We start from the raw sequence: 25249 nt of genomic DNA, 5'->3' as shown, positions 1-25249 counted from the left end.
TAGTTTTCAGTCATTTCTAGATTACCACTGGCTAATTCTAATAAATCTTCAACAGAGAGGGACCTCGAAGTGTAATAGCTCAAGTTTTCTTTTGAGTTTGGAAACCACTACGATCAGATTAATACATAATAATACCGATTAGCTAGCATATACTGTGTGATTACTATTTGCTAAGTATTGGGCTAAGCATTTTAGAAACATATCATTTAATATACACACACAATGATGAGAGATGAGTGCTATTTTTAACCTCATTTTTCAGACAAGGAATCAAGATTACACAACTAATAAGTGGTAGAAATGAACTCCAGTTTAACCCCAAAACTAATGGTTTTAACTATAACACTATACTGCTTCATATTAATTCCTTCCTTTATTTATTCAACCAAAGAATATTCACTGAGCACCTACTGTGGCCATGATATCTGGCATCATAAAGCTTAGTTTTATAGTGGATACAGTCAAGAAAAGAGACAATTACAATGAGCATTATGAATGCTAAAATATAATGTGTTGGATAGAATGCCAACATCCATACAGAAAAAAACTTGCTGGAGGTCTAAGCAGAGGATGTGGCAATGAAAGGGTGTTCAAGGCTAGTTAAAAAAGAGAACATGGCATGTCTGAAGCTTAGGAAAGGAATCTGGACCAGAGATCAGAGATTCATCAGCATTATTTTGTAAGTAATCTTGCAATAATACCTTACACATAAGCAATCACATATTTCTGTCACCTGCTCATTGCTGGCAACTACACATCTGTCCAGTTAACTGCTGCAGAGTGAAGAGGGCAGAGATTATCACGAATTTCTTGAATAACTAATTCTAACACAAATAAAATTTAGAGCACCACTAGGAAGCAGAATCACAAAACTTTTTATCTGACCATGCAAAAGAAAGCAGACTGTATATGTGCATAAAGAGACCAGTATCTGCTGTCTCACAGCCTAGTGAGGATGTTAAAGGTATCTTGCTTTATCCATGCTACAAGCTATCAAAGTAGTAGCACGGCATTGTACCAGCAAAAGCTTATTTGTCCAGGTGAAGTACTACAGTTGGTGATGGCAAGCAAAAAGTAGGATTGAAAACATGATTTCATATTTCCAACAAGGTGACAGTTCTCCTTCCTGAGTCATTTTATCATATTGTACCTTTATTTCAGGACTTACATCTACCTTATATTAGGGCAATTTGACATTTGCTCATCTTCTTTTCTAGAGCATAAATCACAGGGGCAGGGAATTTGTGTTTCATCTTGGGAGCTTCCACAGTTATCTAGCACAGTGACTGAAGAGTAGTGCACCATAAATATTTGTTCAACTGAAGCAAAGCCATAACAGATAATGGCACCCAGGTGTAGGATAATTGTATAACACTATTTAGCTCTCTGCAAACTGCCACCAGGGAGACTGAAAATCTACCTAGAATTTGCAATTATCACATTAACCTATAATCAGCTGCAGACCTCTCTGAAATTTTTAATTTTAAGAATTTTTTTAAAGTATATTTTCAGTATGTGGAAAATAAGATGGCACTCAGGACAAAATATACAATTTCAATATCTGAAAAAATGTATCTTCAGATTGTTACTTATCTGGTCTTTAGGCTTATCAAATTTCCATTAGACTAGAGGTTCTAGACTGTGGCTCTCATTAGAATCATAGATAGAACTCTTAAACAGACTCCCACTCCCAAAGGACCTGATTTAATTGGTCTAGGAAGGACCTGTTTAACCTCCTAGTTATTCTCCAGTGCAGTCTGGGTTGAAAACCACTGTTACAAATCAAGTCCACATTTAAAATGCATATAACCTTGCAACTACATGCATTGAGTTTGTAAACATCCTGATCCTTGTAACATGTGGCCTATTGTAAAAGATTTTTTAAAACTAGGTTTTTTTCTTTTTCCATAAATATGACAAAACAAGCTTTGAACTTTTGCCTATAATTTTTAAAAAAGCTAACCAGGAAATGCTCAATGATAAGAGTAATCAGAAAATCTTGTGGGCTGTTCAAAAGCAGACTGGTTAAGATTCTGTCGGGAAAAAATAGACACAAACATAGCAATAAAGCCTGCATTTGTCAAAATATATGTTAAGAGTTTGTTCATTTGATTATAACTATTTCATCAAAAATTACTGAATCGTGGAAATATTTGACAAGGAGCTTGGTTCACACCCCTTCAACTTATTTCCAATAGTAGGCTGGGAGTGAAAAAAATTTAAAACAATGTATTATTTCAAATGTTGTCATGGCACAGCTCAGAGGCAAACACAGCTTTTCTATCATACTACATATTTCAAGTGAAAGTCTTGTTATAGCTCTGCCTTCTTGTTCCAGCTCTTATAGTGTAAATAAGAGTCCTTTTCACAGTCTATTTAGTGCCATGTTTTCTGCATTTTTTTCATCTTTTGTTAGTGACTCTTCTGTTTAAAATGGCTCCCAAGCACAGTGCTGAAGCAGTCTAGTGTTCTCAAGTGCAAAAAGTTTATGATGTCCCTTATAGAGTAAATACACGTGTTCAATAACATTCAGGTATAAGTAATAGCGCTGTTAGCTGTGAGTACAATGTTAATGAATCAACTATATATATTAAATAAAGTGTCTTCAAACAGAAACACATAAAACAAGGTTATGTATTTACTGGTTGACGAAAATGTGACCAGAGGCTTGCAGGAACCTATCCTCCCACTAGGAACAATGGTCCCACTAGGTCCTACTAGGAGCAATGGTTCACTATTAGCTAATTCGGTGTTCTCAGTGACTTTACAGAATATAACTACTATGAATAACAATAATTGACTGCATGTAGAAATAAAAGATAAAAATGACAATAGGAAGAAAATAGAAATATACTGTTCTAAGGTATATATTACATTATAAAGTGCTATGATATTGTTTGAAGATACTCTGATCAGATGCATATTATATAAACTAGAGCAGGGATTTGCAAACATTTTCTGCAACAGGCCAAACAGTAGCATTTTAGGCTTGGTGGGCCATATGGTCTCTGTCATAGCTACTCAACTCTGCTGCTGCAGAACAAAAGAAGCCACAGACAAGATATAAAGGATTGAGCACCCTGTGTTCCAATAAAACTCTACTGACAACAGGTGGTGGGCCAGATTCGGTTTATGGATACAGATTGCTGACCCCTGCATTAGAGGAATTGATGAAAAAAAAAAAAAACTGTAAAGAGTATAATTAACCAGCAGTGGAGGTACTATGGAATTATATAATGTAATTCAAAAGAAGGCAGAAAAGGACCTAAGAACAGAAGGGACAAATAGAAAACAGCCAATCTATTTAAATACATGTTTTCTATATGGAAAACCGTATCAAATAGAAATGGTCTAAACACTTAAAAAGCAGAAGTTGACAGAGTGAATCTAAAAAGCATACCCAACTATTAATACATGCAAGCTAAAAAAATCCTACTTTACATAGGAAGAGAGAGAGGTCATAAGTAAAGCATGTGAAAAGATATCACAATGCAAACACTAATTTTTTATAAAAAGAATGATTAACACCAAGTATTAGACCCTCACTTAAGACAGTCCCTCACTTAAGATGATTTGACATACAAGTTTTCGACTTTACAATAGTGCAAAAGGGATACACGTTCAGGGAGCTCCTCAACTTACAATAGGATAAACTCACAGCAGATTGAAAATATCATATATCAGAACACACCTTCAACTTAATATTTTCAACTTGCCATGGGTTTATCAGGACATAACTGTAAGCCAAGGAGCATCTGTAAGCTTCAGAACAAGATATTGAAAAATTATATTGAAAAAGGGATCAATATATCAAAGGCTGTAAAAGTCCCAAATGTGTTTGCAAATAATAAGGGAGCGCCAAAAAACCAAAGAAAAGAACTGATAAAACTGAAAGGAGAAAGACAAATCTTCAATTGTAGTTGAGAGATTTCAATAGTCCTTTCTCGAGAAAAGGTAAGAGAAAGTAGAAAGAAGTCAATAAAGATATAGAAGATTTGAACACTATCAACCAATTGACCCAACTGACATTTACAGAAAACTGCACTCAACAAGAGTAGAAGACACGAGAGAATGGGGAGAGTTCCTCTTGAGGAAAAATGATTCCCCTGCAAGAGTCATTGTAAAATTCAGTTTACTACAGTAAAATTCAGTTTACTATATCGATTTTATGCTGCTATATCCACAATCAATAACTATTTTATATTTGTATAATTATCCTTTTTAAGCTATATCCTATTTCCTCGACATCACTCTAGTTGCTCACAGATCAAGATTTTTAATCTGGTTCTCCAAGAATTTCACCCACTGACCCACTCCTCACATTTATATTAATGAAGTAACACTGATTCTAGAATAATCCTGCAGAAAACTGGTAAACCTCTGTAGAAGTAAATCAATTAGCTCAATTTAGCCATTACACCACATATACATATTTCAAAAGAACATATTGTACTTAATAAATATATACAATTTTTTCTCAATTAAAAAACTGTGCAAAAAATAAGTAAATGAAATTTCCAAACATTGAAAACTAAATCATAGAGACTCATCAAAACACTGGTTATGAGTTTCTATGGTTTCAAATAAAAAGGGAACATTATATTTAAGTTACAAATATGTATTTAAGTTTAAAAATTATCTTTAAATAAAAAAATTACAATCTAGTTGCAAAAGTGTTTGAAAACACTGTGTAAAGGATAATGGAAAGGAAACTAAAAGCAAAGCTATGGAAGGATACAATGCTCTACAGGTCTACAGAAGTAAAGTTATTCTTACTTAGGAATAACTTAGGCCACATGTACAAGTCATTGTTAAAACAAAGGCAGCATAGGTCATTTTCACAAACTGCACAACATCTTTTGGATGGGTAATTATTTACATCAGAAGATAATGAATGATAAACTATATAAAGCGTAAAGAATTGAAACAAAGACAGTAAGATGAAGAGCCTGAATTCCCAGAGAGAGATGATTTTTGCAAACAGAAAGTTTACAATTTGTTTGAAACAAATCTGAAACATGCTTGAAAATTCATTAAAATCTACTAAAAATAAAATATAACCAATTCATACAACCCATATAAACTGTTTTGATAACACAGAAAACATACTAGCCTCATCCATCAAATCGGGATTATTAAAGATATTTAGCTAAAATTCCTTAAGAAAACGGCACGGTACGGGGAAGGAGGGTGAATGAGAAACAACATAAAACCACCCTGAATTTTCAAATATTTTGTCGTATATTCAAAATTAATTTACCTATTTTTTAAAAGACAGAAAGCATGGTCCTATATTAAATGGCAGTTTAGGAAGATTCTGAACGTCCTGAAAAATAATCAAGATCTAAAGAGAAGGAAATGGATAAAAAAAAAAAAGAGGGGCCAGAACACAGGGTACCTAGAGATAACAAGGTATGGAGATGGGACTCAGACGCTAGCTACTGTGTCCCAGGGGGCCTTGTGCCCTCTCTACCTCCTGTTTTCTCTGAAAACAAATGAGATTTCTTATGCTGCCTTGACTCTATACAGATTTTCCTGCTCTTGAGAGACAAACAGAAGAGTGATACTTTAAAGCTAAAATAAATGCATTTTATTTATGTTTTCAGACTGAGTCTCACTCTGTCGCTGTGCCAGGCTGGAGTGCAGTGGCGCTATCTCAGCTCACTGCAACCTCCGCCGCCTGCCCTGCTCCCCACGATTCTCCTGTCTCAGCTTCATGAGTAGCTGGGACTACAGGTGCCTGCCACCATATTTGGCTAATTTTTGTATTTTTAGTAGAGATGGGGTTTCAACATGTTGGCCAGGCTGGTCTCGAACTCCTGACCTCAGGTGATCTGCCTGCCTCAGCCTCCCAAAGTGCTGGGATTACAGGCGTGAGCCACTACGCCCAGCCAAATAAATGTATTTTAAATCTGGGATATATGTTCCAATTAGCCAGACTCTGAAATTTCAGTCTTTAGCCTCAGAGGCCATTAGAACTCTTCCAAAAATGCACAGAATAAACTACTGATGGATCAGTATGTCTTAACTCACTGGTACATGTACAATTTATAGAAAAACATCAGTAACAATATTATTTACTACTGATAATAGCATGCACAGTACCTTTTGATAAACAATGGAGCACACAAGATCCTTGACAGCAGATAAAGACAGTTCCTGGGCTTCAATGGTAACACTCTCCCGTGTGAGGCCGATTTGCAGTAGAAACGAAACTGTATGAACTGAGCCTCTGGAGTTGGTGAGTGATGGTGCACTGAAGCTTCCATTAGAGAGTCGGGCAGAGAGTCCCGTCTTAGGACTTGAACACGGAGAAGCAGCTGGAAGCACAGCAGGAATAGCTGTGGGTAATACAGACTTCTGGGCTGATGGAGGGGAATTATTTGCAGACATCTGCCTTTCTTTAATCTTTTAAAATAGTTGTCGATTCTTTTTCAATGGTTATGAAGAGGTTTTTAAAATAACAGCAGTAAAGAAAATGACTGCACTTCTGGATTTAGTTGAAAACTTCTTTATTTCCTCTTTTAAGCCACTCATGCCGATACTTGTAAGTTTTATCAAGGAGTTGAATGCCCCAAAGGTCCTATTTCTCTTAATATTAGTCCCATCAAAAAGCAGTCTTGTCTGTAGGAAGACAACCAGGGATTTGTAAAGGATTTAACATCACTGAGCTATCCTCAGCAGGATAGAGTTGACGTAGCTTATTTACGAATCTATTTTCCTTTCAGTCTGTTCTTGTCTCTTTAATTTCAGGAAATACATATTGAATAAAAGTTGTTTTTCTGTCAAGGTGAAATCCTCTTCGTTTAAAAAACAGTAAGTGTTTTGGATTAATCTATTCAGTACTTTTCCTTTGGTTTACTAATTTGATAGGACACCTTCTCAAATGCCCACACCTTAAATCACCTTCTCAAATGTCCTCATTTTCATTCTGGGGGGATGAACTTTTCTATGATGAAATACAAAGCTTTTTAAAATAGTACAGGCATATTTCATTAGATGAATGGGTCCATCGAGAAAAGCTGATGCTTTCTGACATATAGTCAGCCTGGAAGGAAATTTTTTAAAGGTTTTTAATACTTTATATTCATTTGACATTAATTTAAAAATAAGAACATAACTTTTTTAAATGACAATTTTTGGTCATATGCTTATAATTCACTAATAAATCCTAATGGGTAGCAATTTTTGGCTAGTTAGCAAAGACTTTTTTTACTATAAGTATAATTTCAGGGAGAGGCTCAAAAAATATCCTTGGCACTCTACAATGATACCTAAAACTTAAACATTAAACATTTTTTAAAATCTACTTCATTTTTAATCAATGAAGACCAAACACTTCTATGTTACAATTACATGACTAAGTTATATCAAAAACAGAAGGGACAAAAAACAGTAAAACTGACATTTTCATAGACATACAATACATGCCACCCCACCACACAAAAGATGTACAGTACTTTCCTAATACAAGAGTATTCTTTTTTTAATATTACAATACTAATTCTGCCGAAACATGACTCTTGACTTGCTTTGTTGAAACATTCCTTTCAGAAGGCTAAGGAAGCAGGAGGGGATATACTGAACAGTTAAATGATCAATAAGTGTGAAAGCTGACATACTTATCACAGGAACATAAGAGAAATGGATCTCACCATAAGGGATTTCTCCTATCCAGGTCCTAACTAGGCCCAACAATGCTTAGCTTCCAAGATCAGACAAGATCAGGCACATTTGGGGTGGTGTGGCTGTAGACCACAAAGCATTTCTAACAGTAAGAAAGAGAACAGTAGGTATAGTTAAATATGTACCATAATTTCTAGGAAAGCACAGGTCAAAAAGTTAAAAAAAAAAAAAAAAAAAAGGTATGACCCAACCCCTCCACATGGCTTAGGCGTGAAACAGCTCATAATTGATGGTTCTTTCTAAGTTCCATCTATATACCCATAAATAATTCCAATGAAGAGAAAGAGTAAATCATCCAATGTGGCTGCAGAGTAACTCTCTGTAGAGTAGTTAATGGGTTAAATTAGGACGAACATGACAGAAGGGCAAAAGCACACAACTATAGTATTAGGAATGGGAAAGCTCAGGAAAAAACTGAGACTTTAAAAAAAACTGAAGATGAAAGCTTTCATAGCTACTTTCAAGTAAATGATTATTATTCCATCTTATATAATGTACAACACTTGATAGTTTATAAATGTTTCACATACTTTACCTCATAACTCTTTGAAAGTTGACAGGGTAGAAATCATTTTTGTAGACAAGAAAATTGAAGCACAAGGCGATAACGCAACTTGCCCAGCAGCACATGGTTATTAATAGGTGGAGCAGGAATTAGAAGCCAGGTTTCGTACTTTCTTACCAGTGCTGTCTCCACAAGAACACACTATTTCTCAAAGAGAACAAGGAACTAAGAATCACTGCTCAGAGGATGTTGCTAAGGTTGAGAAATCGCACAGAAAGACAGACTGCTCAACTTGTATTTTGCTTATCTTCTCCACAGTTTTAAACTAAAACTGCAGAAAGGCATTGAGAACTGAAACCTGAGACAAATGACTAAGACTATAACAACTTTACATGAGTTTGAGTCTCTGGGTCCAGATGCAATCCATTCCATACTACTAAAGCAATTCACAAATGTAATCACAAAGCTGACTCCTGCAATCTTGGAGAAAGAGCTCAAAAAGACAGATATAATCATGGCCTGGAGATTTGTAGAGCGGTTTCAAGTTCTGGCGGCTGGAGAAGCAGGAAAGCAAATTTCAGAAATTACAAATATAAAAAATAATGAAGCAAATGGTTTGTGAATAACTAGAGAAGAATATAATGATCACTAGAAGTCAACCACATTTACATCTTGGAAAATAATGATTATTAGGCTTCTTAGCTGGAAAAAAATAATAATAGCTTACATTAAGCTCTTACTGTCAGATACTGTTCTAAGCACTTTATACATATTACCTCATTAATCCTCACAGCAACTCATTATATGGTTGAGAAAACAAAGGTTTAGAGATTAAAGTACTTGCCCAAGACCACAAAATCAGCAAAGCCAGAAAAAAAAGATAGTTTATTCTGACAAAAATAGTATCCAAGATGATTGTCCATGCTATCTTTGTAAGTATGTTACTGGAGTGTGGGTTGGATGTTAGTGTAGTTAAGTTTGCTGCTCTGTGTCACCTTAGACGAGGAAAGTCTTTATGGAATTGCCTTGAAACACTGTCCTCAGCCTTATATCGTTTTTCACTATTTATTAGATAATAAAGGCATAAAGAATATGCTTATAAAATCCTCAGGTTGAAGAAATCTCGGAGAAATAAACTAAAATTAAACTGAAACTTAAAGGTAAGTGTAAAGCTTTGTATTTAGTTTCCCGAAAATGTGCAATACAGAAATGGGGAAATGCTTACTTGTAAGCAGTTTATATGAGAGGCGTTTATCAACGCAAAATATTAATTCAAACTGCTAATTTAATGGGTGACTAAAAGAGCTAATGCAAAGCTAATGCCCTAGGTCACTGAGAACACATCAGCATCCGTCTGTATATTCCTTGTTACTCAGCCTATATCACTATTATGTTTATATCTATGGTCAACATTTTTAGAGCCATACTGATTTAAAAAAAAAAAATCATGCACGCAAAGGTAAAAATAATGTCATGTGATAAAAATGTGCTTAACAAAACCAAACAGAATAAGTGGTTTTCAAATACTTGAATAAGTGTTAATAGGAGAATTGATTTTATTCAGTATCACTGCAGAGGGTAGACGAAAAATGAAGATGACAGCACTTCTTACTTAACCTCACAGGTTGCAAGGATTGAGCTACGGGGTACAAACTATCTGTAACAACACCTGGCTAACAGTAAGTGCTCAGTAAGTTTTAGCAATTTGCACAGCAATTAGTTGAAGGAATTAACAACTAAGCCTTTACTTTATGCTAAACACATAAAGTGAGATATGATACTTCATTAAATCCTTGCAACAACTCTAGGAGGTTTAACTCTATTTTCCAGAAAAGAAACCAGAATTTTAGAGAAGTTGTTCTTTGCTTGTGACTATAGCTAGTAAGCGATAGAAATGAGATTCAAACTAGTTTCCCTGACTCCAAAGCCCAAGTTCTTTCTACCACTTTATTCCATATCCAACAACCTAACAATGGAACAGGTTGTCTCACGAGGTAATGAGCTCCACAATGTATCTGATTTAAGTAGTTTTTATAAGCTGAACTACCAAAATAAAGTAGTAAAATATCTATGAATAAAACTGTATGCAAGTTAACGACTTCTTTTTTTTTTTTTTTGAGACAGAGACTTGCTCTGTTGCCTAGGCTGGAGTACAGTGGCGCGATCTTGACTGATTGCAGCCTCCGCCTCCCGGGTTCAAGCGATTCTTGTGCCTCAGCCGCCCCAGTAGCTGGGATTACAGGTGCACATCACCATACCTGGCTCATTTTTGGATTTTTAATAGAGACGGGGTTTCATCATGTTGGCCAGGCTGGTCTCGAACTCCTGACCTCAAGTGATCCGCCCATCTCGGCCTCCCAAAGTGCTGGGATTACAGGCGTGAGCCACTGCACCTGGCCCAAATTAACTACTTCTACTTTGATGAATGTCTTCCCACTAAATATCATTTTATTATACCTAGTAATATTAGCCAAATAACAGTGCTTAATACAACTAATTTATCAGAACAAATTACAACTATTCATAATAAACACTACATATAAAAATGATTTTTAAAAGTCTCAGTATTAACACAAATAGAAGAAACCTACGAGCTGTCAGATTTCTGCCCACTCTTTCCGTTTTCCCTCTCCTGGTTTGGTTTATGGACCCCAGATTTATTCTGGAAGATGCAACAAGATGTTGGCTGAAAAATATTAAAACTAAATATTACACCTAATAACTGTAACTTACATGAACCTTGATATGCTGCTTAATTTTGTCTTTACGCTTCAATTAGAAAACTGAAAGAATAGTACATCTTATTAATTTACAAACTATATGCCAATTATATATGCTTGTTTCTAACAGGGGTACGAGGCTCTAAATAATAACATCTAGTTGGCAAGCATTTCTAATATGTTTATTTAGAACTTGTCAAATATTCTTTTGGGGAGCTAGCTGTCACATATCCCATTCAAATGAGCTTACATAATCCATCATCATTGTTAATGGAATCAAAAGATAAGATATTAATGGCATCTTGAACCCAGTCTGTCCTATTATTACAGACAAGGTGAAACAAAGGCCCTGGAGGTGAGAGGACTTACTTGAGGATTATCTCATGGTAATATCACAAGTTTATCTACTTCCTCTCCCTCTCCTTCCCCTTCCCCCATGCACACATTATCTCATTTTTAACACTCTAATTAGGAGAAGCTCTAACAGCAGTATTTCCATTTAACAAATACTTAATTAGTACTTATTATTTCCCAGACTGTTATGAGAGACACTGGAGTTATACAGCAGTGACCAAAACAGACATGGCCACTGCTCTCTCTGAAATTCAAAGTGTGATGTGAGACACAGACATAACATTCATACAAACAGCTGGGTAATTATAAACTGCAAGAAGTGATATGGCAGAGTATACTAAGGGGACTCAATTCCAGCTGGAATCTCAGGAAAGGTACCTTTAAGGAAATACTTAAGCTGAGATCTCTGGATAAGCAATAGTCAACGAAGCAAAGAGACAGACAAAAGGATTCCAGGAAGGCAAAATGCATCTAGTTATTAAATTCTTCAAAAAGAAGTTCATTATTTAGTGTAGCATCATTCTTTTTGTACAATACTCAGCAAAGGCTAAAGTGAAGAGATAAAATGCTTTTCCTATTGGAATAACAATATTTATTATAACATGAATTCCTCCCAGTAAAGAGTTTTCCAGGTTCAACTTAGTTTTGTGTACTAGAAATGCTAATGACGTGGAGGGTTGTGTCCACGCCTCTTGACATGTATTAATATTAGTATTCTTTTACCACGTAAAAGTATGTGGCCTTTTTCAATGCAATTCTGACCAGCGTCCTAAAGTCCATGTCCATGTTTTGACATAGGTTTGACTTTGCTTAGTAATTGTTCTTGCTTTTATATTGTATGTTGTATTTAAAAACTCAAGTGTCTATGTCGTTGGTTTTTAAAAAAATCATATCTTGTAGCAATCCCGACAATGATTTATATATTTTCAAAAATACCTATTACTTTAGATTAACATACTTTTCCTAAGAGCTCAGCATTTGCTAAATTGTTTCCTCTAAAATTCTGCTCATCTGGACCAGTAACAGTTGAATCTCAGTCCTTCCACTGTCAGAGAGTACTGAGAGAGCACACCATATCTGCTCTGCTCAGGAACTGAAAAGTTTATCCAGTAATAAGATTATGGACTGCCAGTCTGGCAATGCAATATGAATCCATGTTGAGCTTGACAGATGTTAGTCTCTGCACCAGTAGTAGCTAAGAAATCTGATTGGTTAGCAACCAATGAGCAATTTCTCACATACTGCCACAATAAACTAACCACAGAAATGGAAAAAATTTTTTCCCTACATTAAAATGAAAATATCTCATAAGCACATTATCTGAATGAAGTTCTTCCTGAAAGGGCTACTCAAAGAGCTACATATATATATAGCAAGTTCGATGTGAATTACATAATCAGCGAGACTCAAAGTACAATCATCACAGAAGATTGTGAATTATAAGCAGCATTATATCAAATTAAAACTTGTACTAGCAAAGAATTTCCTTATATATCAAGCTCTGTACAAGCAGTTTCTTTTAAAAACGAACAATTAACTCCACTGTAATATTTTCAACTTTGGAGTCTTTTAAAAAATGAGAACAAAATGTCCCTTAAGAAAACTGCACTTAAATGACGACCTATTCATATTTTTCTGTATGTGGTGTTTTCAATTCGTAATTTAAAAAAACATAATATCAGAAAGTTTTATTTATGAAGTTCTGTGTGTGTGGCAGTGTTTAAATCCACGAACAGAAAGAAATTTCTATTTTAAAGTGGCTGTCTGATGAAACTGAAAGCTTAAAATTTTCTCTAAAAGACTTACCATTATCTAGGATGCTTAAAAAATTAGTTTTAAGATACACATCAGTCAACATTCTTAAAATATGAAACGCTATATACTAAATTACAGAACCTGAGTCACCCTGAAATGTGAAATGCTATATACTAAATTATAGAACCGAGGATGGAACCTGGCTTGTCAAGGAGTACTCCAAGCTCATGCACTCAGGCCCACCACAACTGTATTACTACCTACTGAAGAAAAACCTTCCACGGTTTCTGCGTGACACGTTTCAAATCCTACTTTTAGAAAATCTTCTAACTTCTTGGCTGAATGTCCATGCTTGATCTTAATTCGGAATCTAACAGGGAAGGAAGCAAGGGTTCGTTGATAAAGGAAAAACTGGCCTAGATCTCAGTCGGGGGAACTTCATGGACGCCTTCTGCAGCAAAGCTAAGGAAAATGAAAATCGCTAAAAATGTAAGAACGACGACATTAAGTAGAAGGGTAAAAAAAAAGTTTCAGAGGAATAAAATAACATTTTCTAGGGTACAAATTAAGGCATTTAAAAGTTCTTGTTCCATTTGTGGCTATGTCTCATAAAAGCTGTGTCGCACCAAGCAGCAGTTCAGGGTGTAACTTATCCTTCCTAATCAAAGATGACACCGATAGTTTTATTTCCTGTGGGGATGGGTGTGGTTGAAGACACAGTTACGTCCATGCCATCAATCTGTGTGTGGAAAAGTCTGCAGGTCGCGCGCACACACTTGTCGCTTGAATCGTATGTGTGCCTGCAGACGGCAAGGCCTATGCCTCCGACTGCGTTCACCTGAAATAAAATACCCAACCGGCAATACAGTAGTATATGGTTATTTTCACTGCTCAAAGAAACAGTCGCACTCCTCAGTGTTTCAGCTTAAGGAAAACCTCCCAGGAGGGAGCAACTCGGAGCAATGCTGCAACTCGCAACTCCAAACGCAGTCGGGATACTGGGGCGAGGGGCTTACATTCTCCAAGCACCATTTACTCACCCCTTTGAGACGACTACAACGCAAAGTGAGGAAATGAAACGAAAAAGCTCGTCCAAAATTCGGCACTGCGAGCGCCGCGAGTCTGGCTTCGGGAACTAGTTTGGGAGACCCGGGAACGAATCGCCTCCGATGGGCCGGGCGCGGTGGTCGCCAGCGGAGCGCGAACCCAAGTTGGCCTCCGCGCGGACGCCGGAACTTGGCCCCTCTGGCGGCTGCGGCGGCGCCCCCGCGCCCCCTCAGCCGCCCACCTCCCGCCGCGCGCTCCCCCAACTTCCCGCCCAGCGCGGCTGACGCCGCCCAGCCCTGCGCGGGGTCCGAGTCCTGCCGCCGCCGCCGCCGCGTGCGGTTGGGGGGTTGGGGGGTTGGGGGGGTTGGGGGATGGGGGAGGGGCCGCCGCCGCCTCAGCCCGACGGGCCGGGAGAACAAAGCGGCGGTGGCGGCGGCGCGAACTTTTTCGGTGTCTGTTCAGCGCTCCCCGAGGCGACTACTTACAGTGGCAGGCTTGGCCCGTCGTGAGAAACTGCGCCCGCCAGCGTCTGAGTACCGGACGAGGCGCCAGCGAGGCTTCACGCGCCCCGCAGGATCCCGCCCGCCTCCGGCGCCCCTTCCTCCCTCCCTCCCCCCCGTCCCGTCTTGGGGCCGGAGGGCGGGGGGCGGGGGCGCGCGGCCAGCGCGGGGCCTGCCGGGAGCTGTAGTTCCTCGGCCCGCGCCCGCCGGGAGGTGGCCGCGGCGGGAGGTCGGGGTTGTCTCTGCCCCGCGAAGGGGCGCCGGGAGCGCCGGGTACAGTCGGGCTGGCTCCGCACCCTCGAGTTCCGGGCGTCTTCGTGAGCGCGGGGGCACGGGGCAGGGGCGCCGCGGGAGACGCGAGCGTGTCTATCAGTTACACGCGGTACTTGATCCCGCTGTTGCCGACGGTACTGTCTTTTCCTCTACTGCCATGCACTCTTGAGGGACGCGGTGGCGACAATGGGCCAGAGGTGATAGTTGGAACGGGGGACTTGTAAGGCGTCCAGAGCAGAGAGCTGCTTCCACCCTGAGATGTCACAGCCCTCCCGCATGCTCCTCCCTGCTGCCTGCCCCCGGGGTGGCCGCCGGCACCGCAGCTCGGCGCCCAAACCGGCACGTCCCAAGCCCGATGTTCCGGTGACTGCAGGGGTTTTCCCGGTGCTTGGTGTTTCCTCCCCGTCGGCCTTTAAACGCGAATGTGACCCTACCACCAAAGTGGAGTGCAGTCCAGAATCACCAAACCTGGGCTTCCAGGTGTCTGGAAACACAATGTTAACATTTGTTTTGCTCCAAAACAAAGTGTGACCGTGTCGGGTGAGTGGGGCGGGGGTGGGAGTCAGCAGCATAAGGATCTAGAGGGAAAATACACTGTGCATAAATTTTCGATGTCTTATGTGAGAGAAAGGCCTGAGAAGCTGACAGCCATTGTCACAGAAGCCACATGATTCTCCTTATGTCAACATTTTATCCCAAAAGTACTTAAATATATCGAAACAATCAGAGGGACTACAATCAAAGGGCAGTTTTCTTTCTTCTCTCTTTTTCTTTCTTTTCCCCTTTCTCTCTTTCTTCTTTCTTTCTTTCTAGAAAAGGTTTTACTCTGTCATCCAGGCTGAAGTGCAGTGACACGATCATAGCTCACTGCAGCCTGGAGCTGCTGGGCTCAAGTGATTATCCTGCGTCAGCCTCCCAAGCAGCTGGGACTACAGGCGTGTGCCACCACGCCCCACTAACTTTTAAGTTAGTTTTTGTAGAGATGAGGTCTCTTGCTGTGTTACCCAGGCTGGTCTCCTGACCTCAAGAGATCCGCCCGCCTCGGCCCCCCAGATCGTTGGGATTACAGGCGTGAGACACCGCGCCCAGCCAAGAGGGCAGTTTTCAAGAATAGAAAGAAAAATAAACATAAATTAGCCCCTACTTTTGATACAAAATCATCACTCTTAATGGATGTCCTCGGATTTAAAGTTAAGAAATGAAAATATTAAGATAATTTATATTAAACATAAGGCAGGTAAGATTGTGTAAAACCTTGATTACTTTATTTAAAAATCTATTTAAAAAAAGATTTCTGAAACATTCTCAGGAATTGGAAGTTGCTAAATGTCTTACATCCAGCAGTATCTAATTCAATCTTACTATATTTTTGTTATTAGAGTCCTATTCAGCTATTCTTTTACTTTAAAATTGAAAGTAGATTTACTCAAGTTTGCCTTCTTTTTAAAGGACTCTCTTGCTTAACTTTGCCCTTTTCTTCCTTTCACTTCCCAACAGACGTTTTAGTCCAGCCCCAAATTTTGCCTCTGAGCAAGATTCCCAGGACCTCATTGGAGCAGTTTACAGCCAGTCTTATCTCACTATTAACTTCCATTTTCTGCTGTAGTACTTAAAGTGACAGAAGTTACTCTTCCTAGAAGTAACTTTTCCAGACGATTCAAACTGCTGTTATACAGAGATTTAAGTATTTGTGTGCATGTGTGAAAACAGAGATATGTAATGTATATATTTCATTTTATTTCCACTGTTCTGCTTCTCTTTTTAAAAATAAAGCGGTCTCCTCCACTTTGGGTAAATCTTTCAGCACATTTGATCAAAGAACTATCTTTGTATCTAATTTTTTGCTTAACATGAACTACAGTTTCCTCAAGGTGTTCCATTCCTGTTTTAAGAGCATTACAGAGATAAAGACTGAATTTAATAAATAAGTGTGTTGCCATGTGAAATGTTTTAATCCTTGAGAGAAAATATAATCTGAATGCTCAAAATGGAAAGGATTTTTCTTCTTGCTGGTGTTTTATGAAAACGAGCTTACAATATTGCTCTTCTATGGCTGCAGTTGGAGAGCTTGTCCCGCATTATTGGGCTCCTTGTACTTAATGACACACAACATAGCCATTCAAATATGTTACCTAATGCAAGCAAAGAAAGTCAACACTCTTGTGACTTGTGATAACAGAGACATCCGATTTAGAAACCTAAATGCAGGGGGAAAAAATGATCTGCCCGCTGCAGTCTCCCAAAATGCTGGGATTACAGGCATGAGCCACTGCGCATGGCCCTTATTTTTATTTATTCATCATTTAGCACAGTGCTCAATAAATGTTGATTAAATCAGTGAATTTTTTCACTAGAGAAACTGGTGACAATTTCCAGCTAGAGGAAATTGTCATCATTTTAAAACTTCAGCTGGTTTTAATTTATAGAGTGTGGTCACTGGAAAATTATTTTGTGATTGTGTCTTTTTCCGTGACCTTGAAACACAGCTGAAAAATTCAATAAAGCATTTGGGTATCAATATAGAGTTAGTAAAATAGTTATGGGAGAAAATGCTTTAGGATCTATTTCTTTATCAGCAGAGACATACGTGATGATATAGTTCTCAAAATGTCCTTTCTCAGTTTCCACTGCCGTTATCCTAGTCCGTATCTCACATCTGGATACCACAACAGACTTTTAGTTGGTGTCCTAGACTAGCTCAAACTGTTATATCCTTGGAACTGTCTTGTCTGATTTGCAGGCTATCAATAATTGTTCTGTGTTCTGATAGCCCTTGAGAGATAATTCTCATGTGGCTCATCACATTTTATTGTGAATTGAGTGTTTATCAGATCCTCCTGGGATCGCTATCTGCCCTTCCCTTTTCTGAACTTGAAGAAGACCAGATCTTTTATTTATTTATTTATTTTATTTATTAGTAGAGACAGGGTTTCACTATGTTGTCCAGGCTGGTCTCCAACTCCTGTCCTCAAGTGATCCACCAGCCTCAGTCTCCCAAAGTGCTGGGATTACAAGCATGAGCCACTGCACCCAGCCGTTTTTTAAATTTATTCATCATTTAGCACAGTGCTCAATAAATGTTGATTAAATCAGTGAATTTTTTCAATATGTCTTGATGATAGTAGTTAGTCTAGTAGTCCTAAAGTACCACATGATAAACTCTGCAATCATTCCTTATCACCTACCTTACCACGTCCAAATTCTTCTGCTTGGGTATAAAGGTTATTAATAATATCTATTGCTTATTGAACACCAGCTCTGGGCCAGGCACATTCGTTCGTTTTTAATGTAACTTTCTCTATTCCATATAACTCCTCTCTTTCCTTTATTTGCACTTATATTTAGCTTTATATAATTTTACACTTGGTTATGTTACTATGTTCATATATCTGCATATATATTTCCTATATTTCCAGTCTTAGTGCATAGTGCCACCATCTAGTCATTCAAGACAGAAACTACTTGGTCAGCCTAAACTCCTTTCCCTTGTTCTCCAAATCGAATTGGTGATCAAGTCCCATCAATTTCATACCATCATGTTTCTTGCATGGTATCTGTAAATATATGTCTGTAAATATATTTACAACATAGTATATAATCAAAGAGAGGTGTGATAAGGATGGCTTGACTAAAAAGATTAGGAAAATCTGGTAACTAAAGGGAGTGTTTACTGCATATGTTTCACCTAGGATTTTATATGCAGTTCTTAAAAGTGTATATTCAGGCAAGGTGTGGTGGCTTATGCCTATAATTCCAGCACTTTGGGAGGCCAAGGTGGGCAGATCACTTGAGGTCAGGAGTTCAAGACCAGCCTGGCCAACATGGCAAACCCTGTCTCTACTAAAAATACAAAAAAAAAAAAAAAAAAAATTAGCTGGACGTTGTGGCACGCGCCTGTAATCCCAGCTACTCCGGAGTCTGAGGTGGGAGGATCAGGAGGATTGCTTGAACCCGGGAGGCAGAGGTTGCAATGAGCTAAGATTGTGCCACTAGGTGACAGAGCAAGACCCTGTTGCAAAAACAAAAATGAATATTCAGACAATTTGTGGTAAAAAACCAATTACCTTAACCACTTCCAATAATGTCTGTTTATCTTTGTGACTGCAAAATAAGTTTCTCCAGGAAAGAGTAGGTAATACATAAATGTGCTCATCGATTTTAAAATGGAATTAACGTTAAATTCCTTGAGTTATGGATTATTGCTTTTATTCCAGATTTTATTCAACTGAGTATTAATTTTAAAGGTCTGTTTTATACAAAAATTAGTTGGATGCGGGCTGGGTGCGGTGGCTCATGCCTGTAGTCCCAGCACTTTGGGAGGCCAAGGCGGGCGGATCACCTGAGGTCAGGATTTCGAGACCAGCCTGGTCAACATGGCGAAACCCTGTCTCTACTAAAAATACAAAAAACTAGTCGGGCGTGGTGGCGAGCGCCTGTAATTCCAGCTACTCGGAAGGCTGAGGCAGGAGAATCGCTTGAACCCTGGAGGCAGAGGTTGCAGTCAGCAGAGATCGTGCCATTGCACTCCAGCCTGGGCAACAAGAGTGAGACACCGTCTCAAAAAAAATAATACAAATAAAAATAAAACATTAGCTGGATGCGGTAGCACGCTCCTGTAGTCCCAGCTACTGAGGAGGCTGAGATAGGAGAATCGCTTGAATCCGGGAGGCAGAGGTTGCAGTGAGCCGAGATCATGCCACTTCACTCCAGCCTGGGCAACAGAGCAAGACTCTTTCTCAAACAACAACAACAACAAAAACAAACAAACAAACTCTTAAAATACTGTAAATTGGTGATAACATTTTTAAAAAGCCAACAGAGGAAGAGAACAAAGATGCTACAGACCTGGATAGGAAGCCAGTATTAAAGTTAATTATCCAGCCAGGCGTGGCAACTCACGCCTAGAATCCCAGCACTTTGGGAGACTGAGGTGGGCGAATCCCTTGAGTCCAGGGGTCTTGAGCCTAAGAGTTCGAGACCAGCCTGGCCAACGTGGTGAAACCCTGTATCTACTAGAAATACAAAAATTAGCCGGGCATGGTGGCCCGCGCCTGTAATCTCAGCTACTCAGGAGGCTGAGGCGGGAGAATTGCTTGAATTGGGGAGGCAGAGGGTGCAGTAAGCTGGGATCGCATCTCTACACTCCAGCCTGGGTGACAGAGGGAGACCCTGTCTCAAAACAAACAAACAAACAAACAAATAAACAAACAAAAAAACTCTTACCAGGACTGACCAAAACAGAGGAGTTGGGACTCCCTTCCTGGAGCGTGCAAACTACACCAGCCCAGAGGAATCAGTTAGAAGAAAAGGGTTGGGATGTGATTTCAAAGACAGAGTACAATCTGGGCTCTACCATTTAGTAGTTTTGAGCTACTTAATCTCACTAAAAATTGATTCCCTTACATGTAAAATGAGGGGGGAATAATTACCTCACAGTGCTGTTGTGAGAAATAAATAAATGAATAAATAAATAAATGTAATGTTATTATGCACATAATATCATCTGCCTGGTTATACACCAGGATTCCACCATTTAACAAGCTGTGTGACCAGGGGCAAATTAGCCTCTATGTGCTTCAGTCTCTTTGTCGTCAGTTAACTACGATGATAATAATTCTTCTTCCATGAATTATTATAAGGATTAAATGAGATAATACATGAAAAACACTTTTTAAAAAGCCCGGCACACAGAGAATGGTCAATAAGGGTTAACTATTAATATTGTTCTTCATGCTAAAGAATTAGAGCTTTTCACATCTCTGTATCTCCTCCTGTCCTTTGGCAGCACAGAGAAAGAAAAGTTGCTAAGCTTGATTCTATGGAGGGAAATTTAGAAAGATAATAAAGAACTGAAAAGGAACAGGAATTTCTATGGTCATAGAATGAGTTCCTCTTTACATCATCAAAAGAAGATCTTACTGCACAGGTCCTCAAGTGACCAGAAGCTGTCACTATGACATTTTCTGTACTAACAGCTTGAAGTATTCTATAGTAAGGGTAAAATCACGAAATAGATTTATATTTGTTTATTTTTAATATAGTTAGTCAGAATATAATGACCTGAACATTTTACTATAATTTGTACTCTTATCATGACACCTCAAATTTCAAAACCTTAAGTATTTCCAGAAAGAATTCTGACCATATTCCCCCAGATTTTAAACTGTTTCCTTTAATGTTCTTTAAATGATGATGGCTAATTTAGCTGAAGGTGAATTGATTTTAATTAGGTTGCTCGGTTTTTTTCCTAGACTCCCCTCGAGATTTTATAGTCCTTGATGTATTGATTCACTAAACATTTTTGAGAGGCTACCATGTACAAGACATTTGATAGGATCTATAGGTAAAACACCTCCTGTTCTCAGGAATCTGAAATTTATTAGCTAAGCTATGTGAAAATCTATAATACAGAGAAGAGAGTTAAAAAAGAAAAAAAAGCAGGAAACAAAATAAAGGGTTAGAAGATGTCAGGGAAGTACAAGATAAATCCCTGACCTGGGGAAGACTGAATGAACAGAAAAGGAGGACTTTTGCTGGGCCTGGAAGAAAGAATAGGATTAGGAAACACTGGGGAGAGGAGTGGGAGAAAAGAGAAATTCGAAATTCTAGGTGGAAGCAATAGAGCAAGCAAAGGCACACAGATGTGAAGACATTGGGCATACTTGTGGACCAAATACTTCAGTTGGGCTGAGCCATAGCGTATGTATTTTTTCTCACACAATTGTTACAAATGGAGACATAAATCAAAAACTATACAATTCACCTTTTATTTATTTTATTATTATTTTATTTTTTATAATTTTAATATGGAACACTTCACAAATTTGCACGTCATCCTTGCACAGGGGCCAGGCTAGTCTTCTCTATATCATTCCAATTGTAATATATGTGCTGTCGAAGTAAGCACTAAAATTCACCTTTTAAAAGTGTAGAATTGACTGGGTTTTTAGTGTATTCACAAAGTTGTGCCACATCTCCACTATGTAATTTCAGAACATCTTCATCACCTCCAAAAAGAAATCTATTAGCAGACACTCCCTGTTAACACCATTAGTCTCGAAGTTGGCAGGCCCACCCAGTGGGTTCTGCTGGGAGCCCTCAGGCAAAGACTCCCAGATGCTTGCTGTTGGAAGCCCCTGAAAGGGCATGCATGGGAATGGTGAGTATGGAGGGATACTGGCAGGGCACCTAATGCATCTGCTACATAGGGCTTTGATGTCTGTCTTACAGATCTGCATCTCTATCCTTGATCTTTCTATAAGCACCTGAGTGTCCCACAGAAAGACCACAAATTCCAAGTGTCCCTAATTGAACTCATTTTTTCCTTGTAACCTGTTCCTCTTCCTGTATTTCCAATCTTAGTGCATGGTACCACCATCTATTTATCCAAGACAGAACCTACTAAGTCAGCCTAAACTCTTTTCCCTTGTTCTCTAGATCTAATTGGTGACCAAGTCCCATCAATTTCATACCATTATGTTTCTTGTATGGTATCTCTTTTCTTCTTTTCCACTGTCTCCTAGTTCAGGCCTTAACTAGCCCTCACCTGGTCCACTGAAATGATGTTCTAAGGTTTCCTACCTCAAATATTCTCTTCTGTTAATTTTAAGAATTGATACATGTGGTGGTAACTGTCTCCCCTCTGCTACCTGATAAGTACTTCCAATATTCATTCACTTCAAGTTTCTCCTCTGTAAGACCTTCCCTGTCCACTCCAGGTCATATGGGAATCATTATTCCTTTCTTTGTGCTCCTGGCATGTTCCTTCATAGCACCTGTGACACTGTATTGCGCAACTATTTATCTTACTAAACCACATGCTTCTGGAGCGCCGAAGCCATAGTTAATTTATCCATATATCCATTGCAGAGTGCCTTGAACAGTATTAATGCTCCACTGACAAGGTTGAGTGTTAGAGGTTTGGGAATCATTGCATAGGGTAGAGAATGAAACTATGGGAAGGGATGAAATTTCCCTTAGGGAAGTCCAGGAGCAGGAATTACATTTGTTGAGATCCTACTCCGCTGAAGGAAGCGGGATTTTAGGTTTGGCCCCAGAGACTCTGCACTTTCCACTAATTACATACAGACTGAAGAAGGTCCATTCTATTTGGCAATTACAAGCTAGTTTGTTAATTCTGATGAGAGAAGTCGGGAGAAGATTGAGGGCCAAAGCCAGACTGCAGTGAATTGATGGGGTAATTTTTAGATGAGAAGAGGACATAGAGAGTACACTGGTGATTTTCAGATTTTCAGATATCAATAACCTATAAATTTGTTTAAAAATGGAGACTAAGCAAGTTGCCAGCTTCTTGTTTTACCAATTAAGAACGCTGAAGCAAAGCAACACTTCAGCATCACTAATCATTAGGGAAATGCAAATCAAAACCATAGTGAGATATCTCCTCACATTCATAAGGATAGCTACTGTGAAAAAACGACAGAAAACAACAGGTGTTAGCAAAGATGTAGGGAGATTGAAACTCTTAGGCACTGTTGGTGGGAATGTGAAATGGTGCAGCTGCTATGGTGATTCCTCAAAAAATTCAAAGTAAGGTTACCATATGATTCGGCAATTCTACTTCTGGGTGTATATCTAAAAGAATCGAAGGCAGGGTCTTGAAGAGATATTTATACACAAATCTCCACAGAAGCATTATTAGGAATAGCCAAAAGGTGGAAGCAACCCAAGTGTCCATCAACAGATGGGTGGATAAGCAAAATGTGGTATACACATAAAACAGAATATTATTCAGCCTTAAGGAAGGAAATTCTGAGACATGCTATACCATGGGTGAACCTTCAAGACATCATGTTAAGTGAAATAAGACAGTTTCAGAAAGACAAATACTGTATAATTCCACTTATGTGAGGTATGTCCTTAGAATAGTCAAATTCACAGAGACAGAAAGAAGAATGGTGGTTGCTAGAGGCTGGGGGGAAGAGAGAATGTAGAGGTATTGTTTAATGGGTGCAGTTTCAGTTTTGCAACATGAAAATAATTCTAGAGGTGGATAGTAGTGATGGTTGCAGAAAAATGTAAATGTGTTTAATGAACTGAATGTATCTAATGTTAAGATGGCAAATTTTATGTTGTATATATTTTACCACAATGAAACAACAAGAGAGCAAGACAATAAAAGACAAACCCAAGAACCTACAACTGATTATTCCCAAATATGGAGGAAGAATGTAAGATCAAAGATCAGACTTTGATTAAATATAATTGCCTTATTAACAACATTTTAAAAAATGTTCTCCTTTTGCAACAAACTGAGCAAGCATAATCATGGACAGGCATTAATATGGAACTGGCATTTGGGAACTAATGGTATAGATTACATTAAAAAATGGAAGTGAAGGGAAAGAGTAATAATTAAAGGAGATATCAGGGTCAAGGGAAGATCATTGTCTGCTTGTCGTTAGCCTACTGGTTAGGCTGTACATTACATACTGTAATGAATCAAATATGTCTCTATATTTGTGGCAGGCACTAGGTTTTATAATCATAAGGTATGTGTTTTTAGACACAACATTTTTCAAGAACTTACTATACTACCAGGTGCCTGCCATTTAAGGATTATATTATCATAATTTTTTTACACCTGCAAAGGATATGCTAAAGATGTGGGCATGTGTGTACTATAAAATAATAGTATTCTGTAGCTATCTACATAATTGAATAAAGATTAACATGTAATTGTAGCACACAGAGAAGTTTTATAATTAGGCTATTGTCTATCCACTTTACCAGGTTTCCCTCATATTTTCAGTCTCTAAAAATCCCGAATAGGCCAGGCACAGTGGCTCACACCTATAATCCCAGCACTTTGGGAGGCCAAGACAGAGGATCATCTGAGGTCAGGAGTTCGAGACCAGCCTGACCAACATTGAGAAACCCCATCTCTACTAAAAATACAAAATTAGCTGGGTGTGGTGGCGCATGCCTGTAATCCTAGCTACTCGGGAGGCTGAGGCAGGAGAATTGCTGGAACCCGGGAGGCGGAGGTTGCGGTGAGCTGAGATCGTGCCATTGTACTCCAGCCTGGGCAACAAGAGCGAAACTCCGTCTCAGAAAAAAAAAAATCCTGAATAATAATTGTTACTGCATTCTTTATCTATGGCTCAATCTTTTTTTTTTTTTTTTTTTGAGATGGAGTCTCGCTCTGTAGCCCAGGCTAGAATGCAGTGGCACGATCTTGGCTCACTACAGCCTCCGTCTCCCAGGTTCAAATGATTCTCCTGCCTCAGCCTCCTGAGTAGCTGGGATTATAGGCATGCACCATTACACCCGGCTAATTTTTATATTTTTGGTAGAGACGGGGGTCTCACCATTTTAGCCATGCTGGTCTTGAACTCCTGACCTCAAATGATCCGCCTGCCTCAGTCTCCCAAAGTGCTGGGATTACA

The 25249-nt window shown here is 38.8% G+C and overlaps 1 protein-coding gene, 1 long non-coding RNA gene and 1 other non-coding gene across 6 annotated transcripts in view; 1 reads left to right on the top strand and 2 right to left on the bottom strand.

Annotated features, from left to right (window-relative positions):
* The window catches only part of PRKD3 (protein kinase D3), a 74101-nt gene extending 59419 nt beyond the window's left edge, over positions 1-14682 (bottom strand). Inside the window, exons 1-3 of one of the 4 annotated variants that reach the window (XM_031006578.3) lie at positions 14553-14653; positions 7656-7768; positions 6106-7048 (exon numbers count right to left, since the gene is read on the bottom strand). In XM_031006578.3, the coding sequence (XP_030862438.1) occupies positions 6106-6393 (288 nt within the window). In that variant the 5' untranslated portion in view covers positions 6394-7048; positions 7656-7768; positions 14553-14653. Of the gene's footprint in view, positions 1-6105; positions 7049-7655; positions 7769-14060; positions 14299-14552 lie in introns of those variants that run through there. The other 3 variants (XM_031006573.3, XM_019021198.4, XM_063695959.1) reach the window with 3 other exon arrangements.
* Positions 14683-14771: 89 nt separating this feature from the next.
* Positions 14772-16768, top strand: LOC129531548 (uncharacterized). The gene is made up of 2 exons (XR_008676796.2): positions 14772-15380; positions 16338-16768. It is a non-coding gene; the product is annotated as an uncharacterized lncRNA (long non-coding RNA).
* A 4872-nt stretch (positions 16769-21640) lies between these two features.
* LOC115933701 (U6 spliceosomal RNA) lies at positions 21641-21747 on the bottom strand. Its single transcript, XR_004069555.2, has one exon. It is a non-coding gene; the product is annotated as a U6 spliceosomal RNA (small nuclear RNA).
* Positions 21748-25249: the final 3502 nt, after the last annotated feature.

This window comes from Gorilla gorilla, chromosome 12, assembly GCF_029281585.2.
Source record: "Gorilla gorilla gorilla isolate KB3781 chromosome 12, NHGRI_mGorGor1-v2.1_pri, whole genome shotgun sequence".
In the NCBI taxonomy this organism is placed as follows: Eukaryota; Metazoa; Chordata; class Mammalia; order Primates; family Hominidae; genus Gorilla; species Gorilla gorilla.
The sequence above is the reverse complement of the archived record's forward strand: the minus strand, read 5'-3'. Positions and strand labels throughout refer to the sequence as shown.